Consider the following 18,885-nt stretch of genomic DNA (forward strand, 5'->3'; position numbering starts at 1 on the left):
TATCTCTAATATCATTAATTTTTTGAGTGAAAAATACAGCAATGTTCTCACAGGTTTCACTGGAAGTATTCTGGGGGCATTCCTTTGTGTTACCTGGGTTTAACAGACGGTCAATTGTTGAAAATAAGACTCTGGGATTACTAGCATTGTTATTTATAATATTAGAGAAATAGCGCCTCTCAAGACGGACAGTGTTATTGTATTCTGTTATTTTAACTTTTAATATTTCATAGTGGATAGTTAGTTTAGTTTTCCTCCATTTACGCTCAGCTCTACGACATGTTCTTTTTAAATCAGACACTCTTTGGGTCTTCCATGGAATAACAATACTAGAGGATTTTTTAACTGTCTTTTCAGGTGCAACTATGTCAACAGCAGTTCTTACTTTAGAATTAAAGTTTTCCACTTTACTATTTACATTATCCTCGCTATTATAGCTGGCATTATAAACGGACTGATTGCTTAGAATAGTTGTAAGCTTTAAAGCTGCTGATGAGTCAAAGAAGCGTTTTTAACAAAATGCTTCTCATGAGCGTTTTCTATCTTTATTTCTATATTAAATAGTAGAAGGAAATGGTCTGATAGACCGATATCAGTGACCTGCTTTATATCAACTTTAAGTCCTTTAGTAATCACTAAGTCTAACGTATGACCTGCTTTATGTGTAGGCTGATTTACGAGCTGCCTCAAATCAAAAGAGTCCAGGAGGTTCATGAATTCCTTTACCTTTTGGTCACACTGATTGTCGACATGAAAGTTTAAAGTCGACTATTAAGAGTGCATCATAGTTTGTAACTAAAATTGACATTAAGTCAGAGAATTCCTCAAGGAAAGACGCGTTATATTTAGGAGGTCTATACACGGATAATACGAGAACGTGAGAATCTCCATGAATAACAACGGCGAGATACTCAAAGGACTTAAATTTACCAAAACTAACATCTTTACATTTTAATCGCTCGAGTAAATGTTTGCCAAACCGCCCCTTTTCCCTGGCGGTCGCACGAGTAAAACTGTAATCCGGAGGGCAGATTCGATTAAAACTGCCGCCCCATTGGAATTAAGCCATGTTTCATTTAGCAATAAAATCAATGTTTCTATCACTAATAAGATCGTTTATAAAAAATGTCTTGTTAGTTAAAGCTCTAACATTTAATAGTGCCATATTTAATGTTTCTGAAGGGCAGAGCTGAATTTTATGCGTGTTATCGGTAATCGGAACAAAAATTAAGTTATTTTTGTTAACGCCGCTCTGTGTGTACTTTTATGTAATCTACAATCCGTTTTATAGTCTTAATGCAGTGTTGATCTGAAGTAGTAATTTCAATTAAATTATTGGTGTTTTGCCGCACTGCCTAGATTTTTACGCAGCGATAAACACTGCTCTTGGTGTCGGGTAAGGTCCTTGTTAGGGTCGTCCTCAATAGGATCCGTGATCACTTGCTCACCTACCAGCGACAGGAACACCTAAGAAGTTACACCATCAACCGCATCCTGATACTGAGGGATCTCTCAGCAGAGTTTCTTTTCAGCTTTTGTTGATTTTCGCAAAGCATTCGTCTCAGTTGATGCCCTGTGGGGCATCTTGAGGGTTCGCGGATCGTGGGTTGCTGGATATCATGGCTGGCCTCTACACTGGTACTGTGAGTGCTGTGCAGAGTGGAGGCAGGACCTCTGTGTTTTTTCCCAGTTGATTCATTGCATTTTGTACAACAGTAATTTTATATTTCAATTTCATTTTCACAGTTTCATTTACTGTAGTTAGCTGGTAGTACCTAGCGTGATTGCTTTAGTTGGTAGTCATTTTGCATAGTAGGTTATACAATTTTCATTCATTCAGACACCATTGCAAGTTAATTAGTGAAAAAGTCAGGCAAAGTTTTTACTCAGAATTTACCTTAGTATATGGAATTATTTGGTTAATCCCAAAAGTAAAAACCAACAGTGGCTTAGGTAAATGTGACCACCAGTACCTTCAAAATAGGAGGCTTGTGGTGAAGCACACAGAGGAACACTCAAAGCCTTGACCCTGGGCAAGTATTTTCAATTAGCTGACTCCGCTGCAATATATGACTCTACACCAGAATCAGTATGTATTAGGTGTGGTGTAAACTATTTTATAAATTAATGCAGTAAAAGTGATATTTATTTAAAAATAAATCAAAACTTACATCATTACATATTATAGAGGTTAAAATATGATAAAAAAAATCTTACAAGCACACTGCACTTGATTCATTTTATTTTTGGGGTCATTCTTAAGCTATATGCAATTAAACGTAAGAGTCTGCAGTACCCAACTACAAATATAAGTTATCAGTCATACAGCAGTCCTATTTCTCATATCACAGTACAACATTTAGAAACCAGTAGGTACCCATTGTTAAAAGTTCAATTACAGTGGAGTGTTCTAGTATTTAATCCCCTTTAAAGTCATTATAACATTCTGCATGACAAACGATTTGTACACATATTTATCCACTCAGTATTATGTGAACACTTACACCATAACATTTCCAAAGCCAAAATAAATCATTTTCTGTAGTTATTTAACTGAAGAAGAAAAACTCAAAAGTTAGTGTTTGGATAAGTATTTAATCCTCTGTGCTTTGGATGGCCATGATGCACTTACTTTTATGAAAATATAGGAGCTCAAAATACGAAACGGACACAGGAGACATGAGTGAACAAGACTGGATGCAAGGAGCTGGTGCCCTATACACTGTGAGACAGGTGGCACAATGTTATACAGTACAGTGTTCTTTTTTCTTAGTAAGTACACATTAACATATAATAATAAAGAGTACATACATCTATATCTGTAACTTGTCTGTTTATCATAGATCTTAAATACATGTATGCATTATGTGTTCGATATGTACTGTACAAGGGCACTTAAAAGATCACTGCACTGTTATAATCCACTCAAAACTAGCTCGGTTTCTCCTTCGCCATTCACTTTAATGCATTTTGCTGAGTTTGGCAAATATCGCAAATATTTCTGTTATTTTCTTTGAACTCATGGTGAGGCAAACTCCACAATGTTTGATCATCACTACTGGCAGCCAGACAAGATAAAACAATTCTTTTGTTGTTTGACCCCTGTCCAGACAAATCTGTCCTATATCTAATTACTAAGAGAGAAAAACTCTGCAGCGCATAAGTCTGATTGAGTCATCTAATATCATTGCGTCAAATTATATCTCCAAATTCAACTTCAATGTGAGAAAGAAACTGCTGAAACCAGTTGTGGTATAGGGCTTTGGCACAAATTAAGTTAAGTTAATATCTCTTCATCATCTGTGTCACAATGTGTTCAAACTACAAACATTTAATGCACTGCACTGCACTGCCTCCTTGGTCACGGACTTTGTTGAGTATCGGTTTGGTTAATCTTCTTCACTGCCCAGCCATTGCAGATTTGCCATCTGTGGCGATTCTACTCAGTTTTGCCCATGCCAGTTTCATTATCACCAATAATAGACGAGACACAAATAAATTCATTTGAGGTCAAGTATTTCTTCTATAATTTTCATGTCATCATGAGTTCCTTTCAAAAAAATATGCACATGGGCAGTGTCTGTTATAAAAGTGGTTTCATCCCAGGCCAGAGAAAAATTATCAAAATTACAGCCATTTTCATGGTTGTCTTTTGACATCTGAGGATATTTCCTCAATTCTCTGTGCAATGTTGTTGCAAGCTAGGCAAATATTTGCAATTAATTGCTTCTTCTTGGGGCAATTGCTTACAGTCATCTTCATTACACAGACTTTAAGAAACTCACACTCAAAAAAAAGATTTTCTGTGTTTTGAAATTAGTATTGCCACTTCCTAACCAGCTCTGGTACTGTTTTCTCACAACTCCCTGGATCTGGTAAAATGTCCTTGATGGGAACTTAGAACAAATTTAAGTTGTTTTACTTTGTCTACTCATTGGCTGTCAGGGAACCACAGATAAGAATTTGTATGCTTAGTCTCATAAAGCCTCTTTACATTGAATTCTTTCACAACAGCTACTGTCTCCTGGCAAATGAGACAAATACAATAGGTTTGGTTTTAAGTGAGCAAAAACTCCACTTTCCACTGTCCTTGAATGTGACAGCCCTCACTGTCAACTTTACGTTTCTTTTTTGCTAGAGCTATGGTGATGTGCAAACATTTCTCACTGCTAGCTAGCGGATGAGTATCTTTTGCATTGTAGGTAAGAATGTGTGATCATTTGCTTTCTGCTAACTTCAATTGATGAACGCATTAGTTATTCATGGCCAAAATTCTTTTTTGGAGGGCCACATATAATTTACCTTAACAGACAAGCTGTGGACCATTTAAAATACTTTGCCTGGGCCGTGATTGGACCAGGTGTTGAAATTCTGACATTTCCTAATTAGAGAAACTGGCCAAATCAACTGTCACTGGAAACAAATTTGAAAGCAAAACAATATATTTTGCTTTTTTTTTTACTGTTTATAGAGCTCCCATTATTGAGAGAGCATTTGAAAATGATCCATGACAATCAGAACAAGAAAGTAGTAGAAAATTATGTTTCCGAGGTGTCTGGAGTTCTATACTTTCTTAATGTTCCTAAGGAAAATGCAGAAGATAAGGTAAGTCTTTGTATATTTTAGAGAACACCAGTTAACTGATTTGGTTCCTGCTAAAAAGTATTTCAAACCAATGTCTTTTACTTTATTTTGTTTAGTGCATAAGCCCCAATACATCTGTTCAGAAAAAATACATCTGCTACAAGCATACCATGAATAATAATGAAAGACCAGCTAGCTCCTATAAGGCTTTACATCAGAGACCTGTTCTATCTTACAAATGCAGTATGTTATTAGCTTCCCTGCTTAACTAACTTCACAAATGACACAATCTTTAATCTCTAATTTTCTTTTTATACTTTTTCTTGTCTTTCCTCTCAAGTTGTGAGTTATTATTTAGATGAGTTTATTCTCAGTTTACATGTTCTAACTTAGTATTCAGCTATATTTCATCTATCCCAAAGATGTGCAATTTATTTAAATTTGCATTTCTAAAAGGCCCAGCATGAATGAGTGTATAGGTTTGCAGGAGTACAATTTTAATGCATAACACTAGAGCTGTCAGAGTGAATGTTACTATTCAAATATATTTTAAAAAGATCTAATTCAGATTCAAAAGTTGACATTCAGTTCATAACAACAGCTATTTGTTTTACTTCTAACTACACTGGAATTTTGGCATCATACCCCATATAACTTATATAGTGTATAGTATTTGTTAGATATGTTATTGCATGTCACTTCCATGATCAGCCTTTTTATAAATTTGAATGGTTATCTTAATTGGAAAAATAGCTCTTCACAACTTAGCTTGGGGCATTTTGTGTACTTCCCTGCTTGGTTTTGTGATTTTATGACTTGCTGTCCTAACAAGAATTTGGTCACCCACTTTCACTTTCTTAGACTGAAGACAAGATGGATGTGCAGATCCTTCCTTTAATTGTATGCACCTGCACTTTATTTTGATGGCTTTTATATTTACATAAATGGTTGCCTAAGTACTGCTATGATTTTTTTCTTGCTTTTGTTCTTGCAGTTGTCTCCATTACCACCATTACCATAATAATAAAGTAAATAAATTAATGTACAAATAAAGATTTAAAATCCAGAAACATTAGGTTAAGTTTGAATATTTTCAAATATTTGCTTGTTATTAACTTGAAAATTCAAACTATATATTTTTGTTAATTTGACAGACTTAATTCAAACTTTGACTTTGTTATAACATTAATTCATAGGATAGGTTACTGTGATTAGTAGCAAAAGTTATGAAGAACCATACATAATAAGGATAACTAAATAAAGATATGTAATCACATCCAGAGCACTTTAATGTCTTCAGTATAAACATTTTAGACCATATTAATGCTAAAAATGAGTAAATATGAAAGCCAAGGATAGATTGTGTCAGCTGTAAAATGTCAAAATGACAACTGCTGTACCAAGTTCCAGGACAGTACCTCAAGTCATCAGTAATATATCATAGTAATCCAATGGGAAATATACTTCTGAACTAGTTCTGCAGTATCTTCAGTGTTTTTGTTAACCAAAAGAGTTTTTCAGGTTTATTTGCATATAATGTATGTTCCATGTCAACCAATGTTTGTTTTAATTTGCTGCATTTATGCTTCTAGAAGCTTCATCAGGAAAATTCAGTTTTCATTTATATATCTTGAATAGAGCATGCTCTGCAGTTTTTTTTAAATCTCCTATTCAGAAGCATTGGAAAATTTGAAAACTCATTTGTTTTAAAATAGAGAGACATTCTGTACAATTTCAATGATCGATTAGTTTATTTATTCAAATTTACCTTGAGAGAGGACACATCAACTTACATATTTTGTATATTTCCCTTTTTAACTTTTCCAACAGCTGCTCCTGTTGGCAAAATGGATTCCCAGTACAAACTAGTCAAATGCCAGGAGAGGTGTGTACATGCATGCCACCCCTCTTGAATGCCTGTTCACTTGTCTTACTGCTTCAGGCAAGTTAACTGAGAAAGTAAAAAAAAAATCTCTAAGAGGAAAAGAATAATACATGCATTCCTCTGTAGAAAAAGATTGTTTTTTTTATATGATGAAACATTGGGCCAAAAAATTATCCAAGACTGCAACATCTTGAATGAGTTAGAGAAGTTTTGATTTAACATTATTTAACATCCAGCTTGTCCTAGAAGTACAAATTAGTTCATTAGAAGGACTTAGGAAACACTATTTGGCTTGTATAAGGATTTTTTTCTATGGAGAGACAGGGTTACTAGTCTGCATATTACCAATACAGAGCTGCAAGTCTCTTTATGAAAAGTACAATTTGGATTTCATATGTAAAGCAAGAGCTATTAAATTTTAAAATGTGTACAGAAGAATTTTCAACTAAATGATTGATGTACGACGTATTTGTTCCACACATTTCATGTGTTCTCTCATTTCAATACTAATTTCCTTTTGAACTGAGTTCTGCTTCTGTTGAATTTCCTCATTTTATTTTTTCCCAGGCTGATGAGAATGAAATGCTTTATTTTCAATTGAGCAAAAGATTTACAGCAGAGGCTAACATTTTAGCAAATTTCTTCGACAATATTTTTAAAAAACTGCAAACAGAATTGATGGAAGGTGTGGCAAAAGCTGAAACTAAATACATAAATCTTCATCGCTTGTTAAATCCTGTAAGTAAAAACATTTATTGTCTCAGCAAATAATGAAAAACGTGTATGTCAAATATTTATAGTTTCATAATATGCAATAATTTTTTGTACTTGTAACATATGCATATATTAACAAGGGCAAGTACAACAGTGCCTAATCCTGACTACACTTCCCTCCTCAATTTTCTTGGGTCATAAAGGGAAACCACTACACCAGTACCCAAATGTTTCCTCCTACCAGCTCAACCTCCACTGAATACCACAGAAATGGACCAGGAAAATGGGTCCCAAGTGTTTCACTAATGAGAAAAATAATTACAATAAAATTCCTAAGTTTTCTAACTGGGTAACTTTTCTTCCTGTGGTCAAAACAGGAATTCAATCACTGTGACCAACCTTTACTTAATGAAGAAAAAAAAGAGAAAAGACACAGAAATGGGAACAGTATTATCTTAAGCAGCAATTAAATACATTAAAAAAAAAAAAAAAACAAGAAAAAAACTCTTATATGAGTTGCCGTTTAGTTATCCTTAAGATGTCAATAGTCCTTCCATTGTGAAATCTCTCTCCACACAGCCAAACATCAGTCTACTCCAGCCTTTCATCAAGTAGAGCACACTGCTCTACTGGCCTCTTGCCCGCTTGGCTTAATTGTCCTCTTGGTACACTGGTATGGCACCTGCTTGGCTTGTCTTTTTGGTGCACAGACTGTGCATCCACTCAGCTCATCCTCTCAGTGCACTGGCTTCTTTCTTGCTGCACTGTCCTCCTGCGCACAAGCTTTGTCTCTATTTTGCTCCGTGTCAGCTCCCTTTCACTTCCTCCTTTATGCTGTTCTCTTTTTTTACACCTACTTCAAATCAGTTTTGCCTGGCCAGAAAAACAATCGCTCTAACTAGGGGAGATACCTTAAAAAACTTGAATAACATAATTACACAACAAATCAACTGAAAAAAACATACAATGCAATGCAATGAGAAAAACAAAGTCAAATTATTTTTAATATCAGAAATTCTAAATGTAATTAAACAAACAAATCTCTCTTCCTGTTATATCATCTTGGATATTTAAACTTTTTCACTTTATTTCACATCATAGCAGAAGCAAATAAACAGAGGACATAATCCCTGTTGCAGGTTTGATTTAAAAATTCCTAAATGAGTATTCAGTCATTGAAAAAAATTCATCACTCAAAAGTCAAAGGTGAAGTTTCAAAATCTTTGTTCTGATAAACAGACACCCAAGAGGCAGAAAAACTTTTACTTGCTGTTATTTTCCAATATCATAGTATACACCTCAAGACCTTAACAACTTGTGGTATAGAAAAAATGGTCTACTTCCAGTACCATGAATCTAAAATCAGCGAATGCTTTAGTCTTACTCAGTATCAATTAACCATGTCCTACTCTCACTACTTAAATCAATTAGTAAAATATACCAAACTTTGTGGGCACTGAAAAATCTGCTGGTCACAGGAAGGTGTTGATGCCCATCCATGGTCTGCTGAACACCTGTACACTGGACTCCTATTTTTGATTATCTTTGACAAAAACCAAATAGATGAATGGACATGATCACTTCGCAAAGGAGAGAATGTCATATAACTTCGTAAGATTTAGCTTTGGTTACAAGAAAAAAGACAACTTATAACAGTGAAGAAGAAAGGTTCAGTATTTCATTTCATTTGTTGTGCCCTTAAATTCATCAAAAAAATGTCTAAGAGAAGGTCTTATAATCATATAATTTTTCATATTTTATGCATATATTGTCTTTGTAGGAAACAATGAAATTTATTGACTACCATCAGACAATTCAGGCTTTATGCAGGAACTCTGGAATTTTTCGATTTGCCAGTGGTTACTGCATTGATCTTAACAAAACACTGGCATTAGAAATCTATGAGGCTGTGGATAACACCCTACAAAACTTTTTCCGGTAAGATGCTGTTTTATTACATACACTTATTTATATACAATATATAGTAGAAACGAAGGTCTGTGATACGGTTTGCATATTTGTAGCTAGAAATCCACATATGAGTCACATATCTTAAAACAGTTTTTATTCATAAGCCTTCAACCCCTACCAAGAGTCATCATAAGAGGTAAATGGTTAGACATATAGAAATCAAAGGCACTATATAGCAAATGAGGAAGGGGAGGGTGGAATAATAAGGTTGGATTCAGAAGGTCATAAAGTCTTATTTAATATGCTGATGTTCTTTTTTTTAACCTTACATTGGCTTGGTTCATGTGTCTGTTGATAGCGTTTTCATTTAATAGACACGATTCAGCCAGCCTGCGGTGGGTTGGCACCCTGCCCTAGATTGGTTCCTGCCTTGTGCCCTGTGTTGGCTGGGATTGGCTCCAGCAGACCCCCGTGACCCTGTGTTCGGATTCAGCGGGTTGGAAAATGGATGGATGGATTCAGCCAGCTCTCTGGCACTCTTGGTATTAACCTTATATCTTACTTGCATCGTGTCCTAGTTAAATATGTGTCCAGTTGAACTTGTATTTGCGTATATCAGAGACTATGGGTTCTTTCTTCTGACAGGATTGAGATACTTTTGAATATGTTTTGCGAGTGCTTTAGATGTTTGTTCCACGTATACAGCTGGGCATGTACTGCATGATATATTGTATACCAGGCATGTCAAACTCACTGCCATTGGTGGGCCATTTCGACTGCCATGTGTCAGCGGGCCACACTGTAACAAATACTATTATACTATTATAAAAAGTTACTGTAGCTTTCTTTCCAATACTGAACACTTTAAAAAATGTAACACTTAAAGTGTAAAGAAAAGCAATTTATTTCCATACACTCTCCGTACAACAGCATACAATTCGAGTCTTAGCCTCTTAGCTATATAGCTTATAGCTTATATTATTATATTTATTGCTTATATAGGAGTCTTACGGTGTGAGATCTATTTCTTTTGTCTCGACACTTGGCATCTCTTTTTAGTAACCAGTTCCTCAATATATGGGTTGAAATCTTGTGCAGCTGCAACTTTTCTGAGGGATGAAAGGTGCTCGACAGTAAGTCTTGAGCGATGTGGGGTTTTGGTAGCTTTCATTAACGAAAACAATTGCTCACAAAGGTAAGTGCTTCCGAACATAGACAGTACTCTCGATGCCAACTTATGGATCTGCACATACGAGGGTGGCTGGTAAGCATGCAAGCCTGGCACACCAACTTCGTTGTATTTTGCCTTCAGAATAGAATCTGACTGCAGTTCAATCAATTCCATTTGGATATTCTCAGGCGCATTCTCAGTGTTGTAAAAGAACAGCGCAAAATGTCCTGTTCGTGTGAACTGAAATCACGAAAATGCTCACTGAATTCATTGCTCAGTAATTCAAGTTGGAAAACAAATCCTCCAAAAATCTAATTTTAGTTTACTTCAAAGTTTATATTGTAAAATAAGCTGATATGCAAAAAGCCCCCTGACCTACACTAATTTTACAAACTCAAAATCATCACAAATATGTTAATAAACAACTCCCCAACTTCTCGCGTCCACTTCAGATCTTCAGCTGTAGTCTGCACTAACTGTTCGTTACAATACTAGCACAAAATGACATAAAACTAGAGCAAAAAAATGCAAAAATATGCGGGCTCTTACTACTCGTGATGATCAGTTATGCCCAGTGGCCAGTCTCAGCAGCCCAGCCAGTAGTGTAGCCTAGCAGGGGCGGCTCTAGGCTCATGGTGGCTCTGGGCAGAGAAAGAATCTGTGGCCCCTTCGCCCGCCAATGTCAAAATGGTATCTTATGCATGGCATAAGCTGCCTCCCGCTCATGACACGCTTCTATATGCACATGTCCATAACTTGAAAACCAAGTGGCGGCCCATGATATTCTCATTACAGCAGAACGTTATAATACTACATATAGCTTACTGCTCCGACTCTAGCGACATTAGTAAATACAGCGTACTAATTAAGAAGAAACACAATGTTTTTTGCTCACATTGCCATCAGCTATGTCGTTATTTTCTCTTTCTGCTTTATATTCAATATATATTGGCGTGGCAGCCCTGTGCAGGTGCATAGTTTGCACACGCCTCAGGCCACCCCTGCTGCAGCCTAGCACTTCAGTTGTTACGTTGCGGCTCATTAACTGTGGTCAAGGCTCGTGGCTATACTAGAAGATGACGTTTCCGGTGCTCTAATGCCATGGGAAAACACGCTTTTGTCAGAAGGCACAAGTAAGAAAAGTCAATAAGTAACGCCAAAGATGCAGAATGATTCAATCACAAACAATAGTAATCATTTTGTACAGGTTCAGTGCTAACTAGGATCTGTCATGCGGGCCACATGCAGCCCGGGGGCCACGTGTTTGACATGCCTGCTCTACTGTACAGGTATACTACATTCCTTGTCTCTGTTGCCGATTTCCTGCTTTTGGCATTAAAAAGAACTGTCTGCAGCTGAGTGTTTGTCGGTTTATGTGCTATTTTGATATCTGATCTGGAGAGATTTTGTGCTGTACTTTCTGATACGCCATGCTGATAAAGAAGGATGTGCCAGATGGAATGGGAGTTCAAAGCTGGAGCTGAATGTTTTCTGAGGTCTGTGACGTATCCTGTGTAAGCATTGTTTGATAAATGTCTTAGGGTAACCATTTGACGTGAACAGAGTGAAAGGATAGCAGCTTTCATTCTTTTTTTTTTCTTTGTATTATAATGGGTGCACATCCTTCTTAACACAATACCATTTATGCAATGAGTGGTAATTGCTAGAAAAATGTAATATCTTGTCTTCATAACATTCTTTGTGGTAAACACTTGTAATCAAAGTGGGGTCACTACCTCTTTCAATCGAGATGTCCAGGAAATTGATGCGTTGGTTCATTTCTCTTTCCTTACTGAACTGGATTGCAGGGAATATTGAGTTGATGTGGCTGAGGAATTTATTCAAATGGCCACTTTTTTTTAATAAAATGAATGTGTTGTCAATGTAATGTATCCAAAGTTTAGGTGTGAAGTGAGTTTGAATTATGCTTTCAAATAGCTCCATAACAAGTTCAGCTAACAGTCCTGAGAAGCGAGATCCCATTGGCTTGCCTTCTTTCTGTCTGTGGTATTTTCTATTAAAATGGAAGTGAGTTTTCTGGCAAAGTGATATTAAATGCATTTTGTCTTTCATGACCAGCTTTGTTCGTGTCATTATGGTGGGGTCATTATAAAGTCTCTGTGACTAGATGAACTGGAATCATGGTGTACAGCGACACATCATCAGATGAGACCATGATTTTATCATCAGCAATGGATACATTCTTCAGGCACTGTAATGCAATCTCAGTACTATCAACGAATAAAATCATATATTAAATATTTGAGCATTTGAAAAAGTGTTTTACATAATTTATATGTTGGCCCAATTGTTAGGGTGACCAAAGGTCTGAATTTTATAGTTTTATGGATTTTTGAGAGGCCGTAGAATTTCAGGAAAACTACATCATTTGATTTAATTTTATAATAATCCTTTAAGTTTAAATGGTAGTTATTACGCAGCTTATTCAGAGTAGTGTTAATCCTTTTTAAGGTAGTTTTTTGTTGGGTCTCTGGCTAGTTGCTCATAAGTAGTAGTGTTAGATAGCATTTCTTCTATTGCAGTGACTTACTGTTCTTTGTCCACTACGACTATTGTGCCCCCTTTGTCGGCTGGTGTAATAACAATACTGTTGTTATTTTGTAGCAATCTTAAAGCCTTTTGTTCTTTTTTAGAAATACATACACTTGGATGTCTTGTATGTAACTAGCTGGTCACAATACACCTTATTTCCTGTGCATTGTCTACTGGTATCTTTCAGTTTATATAATGTGTTGTAGGGTGCCTAGGAAGTTCATGTTAGACGCGTCTTTAAATTAAATTTACCTCTGGCAAGAACATTTTGTTCTGTGGTAGGAAGACGTCTTTTGTTTATTCTATATTGTGGTTTATTAGTAGGCATATCCCAGTGAGTTTGTTCCATTGTTTATGGAGTGTATCACATTTAGATTTAAATGGATGTGTTTGGTCCATTCCTCTCTAAAAGACTGTCAACATATTGTGAGAAACCTGGATCAAGAGCATTGCAATACTATTAGAAGGAAGGACCCATGGTCTCTGATATATGCACATACAAGTTCAATCGGACACATTTTTAACTGTGACATGATGCAAGTAATATTCAAGGCTAATACTAAAAAGGTTCTGGTGGCTGGAGCCTTTCTCACTTGCATCAGGTACAAAAACATGAAACAATCCGGGATGAAGTGCCTGTCCATTGTAGTGCCCAAACTCATGGACACACACTGTAGGCTTATTCAGAATTACCAATAAACCTTCTGTACCACGCACATCTTTGGGATGTCAGAATAAAATCAGACTATTAGGAGAGAAACCTGTACATATGCAAGATTTAAACTTAAGATGCTGGACCAGTGAAACAGCAGTACTAATCATTAGAGAAACCTTCTTAAACTCAATTCAGGTTAACTTACATCTGTTTTCACAGTGTAACGGGTTGAGCTACATAGTTTATCAAAAATAATAAACATAAAAAAAAATAATAAACAGAAATAGAAGATCAGCTTGCAATTAACTACTGACGCGACAAGACCTGAGCCTGGACCAGGAGTTGTGCCACATATTATGTCAGATACATCTTGCAGATATTGTACAAGTAGACCGTTCAAATTAGCAAAGAAAATTTACAGTAACTTAAGCTATATGACTGTACAGCTTTACATAGGCTCACCAGACAAAAATTAGTCACCACTGGCAAAATCTTATTTAAAACCATGTAACTCTTTCGTGAGATTGAAGAACAGTTGCAATTATGTGTGGTAAGGACACCACCAGTTTGAAGATTTAGGCAGAGATCCATTCTTCCAGCACCAAATCTCACAGTTCAGCCTGACTTGATGGATGGCTCAATGGTGTTTCACTTGTTCCAAACAGTTGTTCAGATTTTTCTATTGGATTTTTATCTGGGGATTTTGTGGCCAGTGAAGATGTGAGAATGCTTCAGAATGCTCATGCTGCCAATCATACACTATTCCAGCCCTGTTCATTCAACAATTGATGCCTTGGAAGACTGGAGTAGCCATTCTATGCTCACTCCGAAGATAAAACACAAATGGTAACACATGATCTTCCACAAGCTCAATATAACACCTTCTGGTTTAATTGACTAACTACAGAAATTCTTGTACAGTGTGTAATACATAGTGACAGTACCTACCTGTGAGTACCATCTTTCAACTGCAGTTCTGGCAATGTTTATGAGTTGACTACAATGTACACAACTGCTGCAAGACCCACTGGACACCTGAAAAGCCAGCAACTTCATGTACGCTATGTCTTTTGGCACAGCCAAATGCAATAACTCCTTTTTGCCAATTATTCATGTCTTTTGTTTGACTAATTTTTCACGGAGAGAACCAAACACACATGGCTCGCAACTATTGTAGAGCTTATCACTCTACGAACCCCACAGCACATGACACAGCTATTTGTAGGACAGTACTCACACAGGGGTGCATTCTGTCTTTGTCCAAAGTATGTATCACCTTTAACATGGGTGGTGACTAATTTTTTTTGTCTGGTAAGTTTATCTTCTAATTAAGTATGTAACTAAATTAATATGATTTATATTATTCTTCCCTTTGACGCTGTGCCTGACAACATGTAAGCTATACAAAGTACTGAGAATTTGTAAGAAATTTCTAAAGATGAAATTTGTTATGACCCGCGTATAAGTCAAGGGTAAAACTTGGGTTTTTTCATGGCCTGTTGTCTTAATAAGTATGGTCTTCTCACCAATACCTGCTACAGTTCGATTCCCAGTTCATATCAAATGTCATTGGCGTTTCATCCATGTTACCAATGTTACTGAGATCAAAGTCATGTCTTTGTCTTTGCTTGATAATAAATTTATGAAAGGAACTGACCTTTTCTTCTAGATCTTTCGGCAGCTTCTGCGCGATGTTTGTCCGCTTAATCACTGCGCTTGCGACTTAGCGAGCCGCAGGGCGATCTGCGGTGTGGGCGTTTCTCACCTAGTGCACAGGTAAAGGACTGCCCACATCCGTGATTGTTCCTGTGGCTAATGTGCTGCAGCTGCTATGTCCTCTCTGCATATAAAGAGAAGCGCGAGTCAGTTAGAGAGGAAGGAAAAACAGAGTAAAAAAAAAACAAATAAAGAAGAGAAAAAAGACGGAGGTGGCTGGAGAAAGCAGGAGAGAGAGAGTGTGTGAGTGGGCGAGCGAGCGCTCGGAGGCACCTGTGTGGAAACCAAAACGGAGTAAAAAAAAACAAGGAAGAGAAAGAAAGACGGGGGTTGGGTGGGTGGGTCCTGGAGAAAGCAGGAGAGAGAGGCGGTGCGTTTGGGCAAGCGAGCGAACGAGCTGGGTGCTAGGCTGGGTTTTTAAAGGATTGTTTTTGTATTTTATTGGATTATTTATTTAATGAAGAGTTCTTTTGAATCACTGCACTGTTTACTTTGAACACTAATTTTGATTGACTGTTTTAAATAAAAGCACTGTGCACTGTGCCATTACCCAAATTCTATGGAAAATTGTGTTGCCCCGTGGATAAGTTGACCCTGTTTTTTTGAATGAATTTTAAGGCATACATTTTTCGATTTATACGCGAGTATCTACAGTATGCATTGTATGTACTACCTTGAAAGTAGTGCACACAGCATTTTCAAATACAGTAAAATACACAAATCAAAATGAGTTCTGTTTTCATTTTCAGAACAGGCATATTGCAGCATGTGCAAATTTTTCATCTGAGGGTCAACAAAAATGTAAGAAATCCAAGAAGAAGAACATAAAGTATATGCAGTATATAGATACTGTATTGAGTGCCCCATGTATTGTGAATTCCTTGATCAGTGCTGTATTTTGTATTTTTGTCACTAATTTACCTTGCTATTGATGTATAATCATATTTACACATATTTACCACTAGAATTACAGTATACTTATACAGTACTATGATAGCTTTGATAATTGCTATAATCTATCACTGTTCTTCCACCTGTAAGTAGCACATTATGCATAGTATATTGATGATGATATTATCAAAATGCATCTTATTGTCTTCTTAATGGAAAATGTTTAGGTGTAACAGTACAATACAATTTTATATGATTAATATTTATATCACTAGGTTTGATAAAAAAACAAGAAGCAGCATAAATGCAGCCCTGAATTTATTCCAGCAAGACTTTCAACAACACTGTTACTGTGTATTAAGAAAAAATAAAGGAGCTCGATCACATCGTTGTGTATTCATTAACATTGAGGTATGACATATTGTTTTCCCTTATATGAATAGAAGAATTAAGAAATGTAAAATTATTTTAAGTCACAGTTAGCTATTTTAGCAGTATATTGTTTTGCTACTGTTCCCCTTAAACAGATCTTTTTTATCATATTACTTGTACACTACAGTGTATATAATCTATTTTTCATATTTCATTTTTTTCAAGCTTTCTTTTTCACAAAAGATGTTTTTATCAAGTACGAAAAGAAAATACATTTTTATTGAAATACATTTTGCCATTTAATCTGTTTGTTTGTGAGAGATATAATGGCAGAGAAGAAGTAAGCACAGCCCATTGCTAAATTCTGGAGATCTTCACTTTTGAAAGCATCATTAGTTTTCAGCTGGGTAAATTTCAGGTTGTATGCGAGAGCCTAAATTTCTTTTCTGCATATTGTAAATAACAATCTGACACATCAAAGAGCAATCAGCATGGGAAGGAATCAAAAAGCAGGATTGTACAAAAACTGTATGGGACTAAGTTATTAAGTTATAGTCAGAAAATCAGAAGCTAGAAGTCTGCTTACACATGAACATCAGTAGGGGAGATTCAGAGAAATCTCAACAGGCAAAAACAATAAACTAATTGAGGGGTGTGGTTCCTGAAACCAATTAATCTTATGAAATAACAACTTTGCAATGCATGTATATAGCATACCATTACCTTTTTGTGTTTCCCAAAACCCCATTTAATGAGCAACTTTATGGGCAAGCCAGATGCACTACTTTGTTAACCTCACTCCCAAAGTTGTCTACAAAAAAAGCATATAAGTTGTGGACTATGGCTGGCCATTCATCCCGGCCAATACCCCCAGGCCGCCAGATGGAGCTCACCCTGCAGAATGCCAGCAGGGAATTATGGACATCGGAGTTTTTATCCACAGCCCTGCTGGATACCACTGGGGCTGCTAGAAGGCGCTGCAGGGAGGAGCAACGAGGGTTTCGCCTACAACCCGAAAGTGTGTCCTAGTCACATGGACAGAAGAAATGACGTGCTTCTGGGTTGAAGAAAAGAAGACTTTTGATCTGACCCGGAAGTGCTAAGAAGTCACATGGACAGGGGTTCAGAAGCACTTCCAGGGCATGGACTATAAAAAGACTGTGGGAGATTCCAGACGTTGAGCTGAGCTGGGAGACAGGGTGGCAACACGTCTGGGAGTGGAGGATTATTGATTAGTGTATTATGTATTATTGTATGAGTATTGTGGAGAGGAGGGTGCTTTGTACATTGTTTATTAATAACAAAGTCAATAGTTGGACTTTTACCGGGTTTCTGGTGTCTAGTCTGAGGGTTCAAGAGGACGACAGCTCCCCCTATCTGTCACAACGTCCACTGAAAAACAGTCAATTGACAATACTTTAATTATGATTTGACATTTTAGTACTACTATGGGATGAAATAAGGGTATGAAAGTAATCAAGTGCACATGACATCAAAATGTAATAATCAAATATAGCAAAGAGTATAAATAAGCACAAATGCAGACATCTATTGTTTCGAACACGGATTAAAAAGAATGACCGATGCACACTACCAAAGAAAAGGACAGTTTGGTTAAGAAGAGTTCGTTCTTCTTTTAGATGACTATATTATGTCATCATTCACTAAAGCATGTGGAAGCATTTACAATAATGAGAAAAAAAGTGGCATGATGTAGTGAATAAGCTGCACATCACAACTTAATTTACTGTTTTTCAGACAAACAAATACCACCTGGGAAGCCTAGTGGCACACTGAAAATTATTTGTGTATATATTTGATTTGAATAATTAGTTGTTTGTTGTACCATCTTTAAATGAAGTTAATAAATTACATTATGTATCACAAAATCCCCACACTTCTTCAGATGGTGTAAAATACAAATAAATATGGAGCAATTGAAGTCTCTTAATTAGATAATGGTCAAAAAAAAAATATATATATATATATATCCAGTGGATGACAATGGATGATAATTTGTCTAGTTTCCACCACTGTCATCTGCTCAAGATTAAGTATTTGTATCATTTTCAACATCCATTTCCTTAACCCAATCCTGCCCTCTTCATTAGCAAGAACAATACTTTGATTCGCATAGCAATAGCCTCAAGTGCCAAATCATAATGCCAAGAGAAAAAATGACATTAAAAAGGAGACTGTTTACATTTTTGAATCACATACATTGCAAACATTGTTGTAGTAAAAAATGTCTGATCGGCAGCTTCAATAAAATGTACTAGACCATACACTTTACAAATTGGCTAACCCTGTTGAAAACGTTTTTCTTTTTTAAAAGAAATTCTTTCTGTTTCCTTGTTGTGGGTTTTCAAGGGATCTTGTCATGTTTTGGAATTTTAATGCACAGGTGTTTCATGGTGCTAATTTAATTTACAT

General features: G+C 36.3%; 1 protein-coding gene across 1 annotated transcript in view; it reads left to right on the forward strand.

The window, feature by feature from the left end:
• LOC120517987 (nuclear GTPase SLIP-GC-like) overlaps positions 1-16,497 on the forward strand; it is a 29,594-nt gene extending 13,097 nt beyond the window's left edge. Inside the window, exons 12-15 of the mRNA XM_039740532.1 lie at positions 4,472-4,605; positions 7,037-7,207; positions 8,964-9,121; positions 16,356-16,497. Of these exons, the coding sequence (XP_039596466.1) occupies positions 4,472-4,605; positions 7,037-7,207; positions 8,964-9,121; positions 16,356-16,497 (605 nt within the window). The remainder of the gene's footprint in view (positions 1-4,471; positions 4,606-7,036; positions 7,208-8,963; positions 9,122-16,355) is intronic.
• Positions 16,498-18,885: the final 2,388 nt, after the last annotated feature.

This window comes from Polypterus senegalus, chromosome 17, assembly GCF_016835505.1.
Source record: "Polypterus senegalus isolate Bchr_013 chromosome 17, ASM1683550v1, whole genome shotgun sequence".
Taxonomy (NCBI): domain Eukaryota; kingdom Metazoa; phylum Chordata; class Cladistia; order Polypteriformes; family Polypteridae; genus Polypterus; species Polypterus senegalus.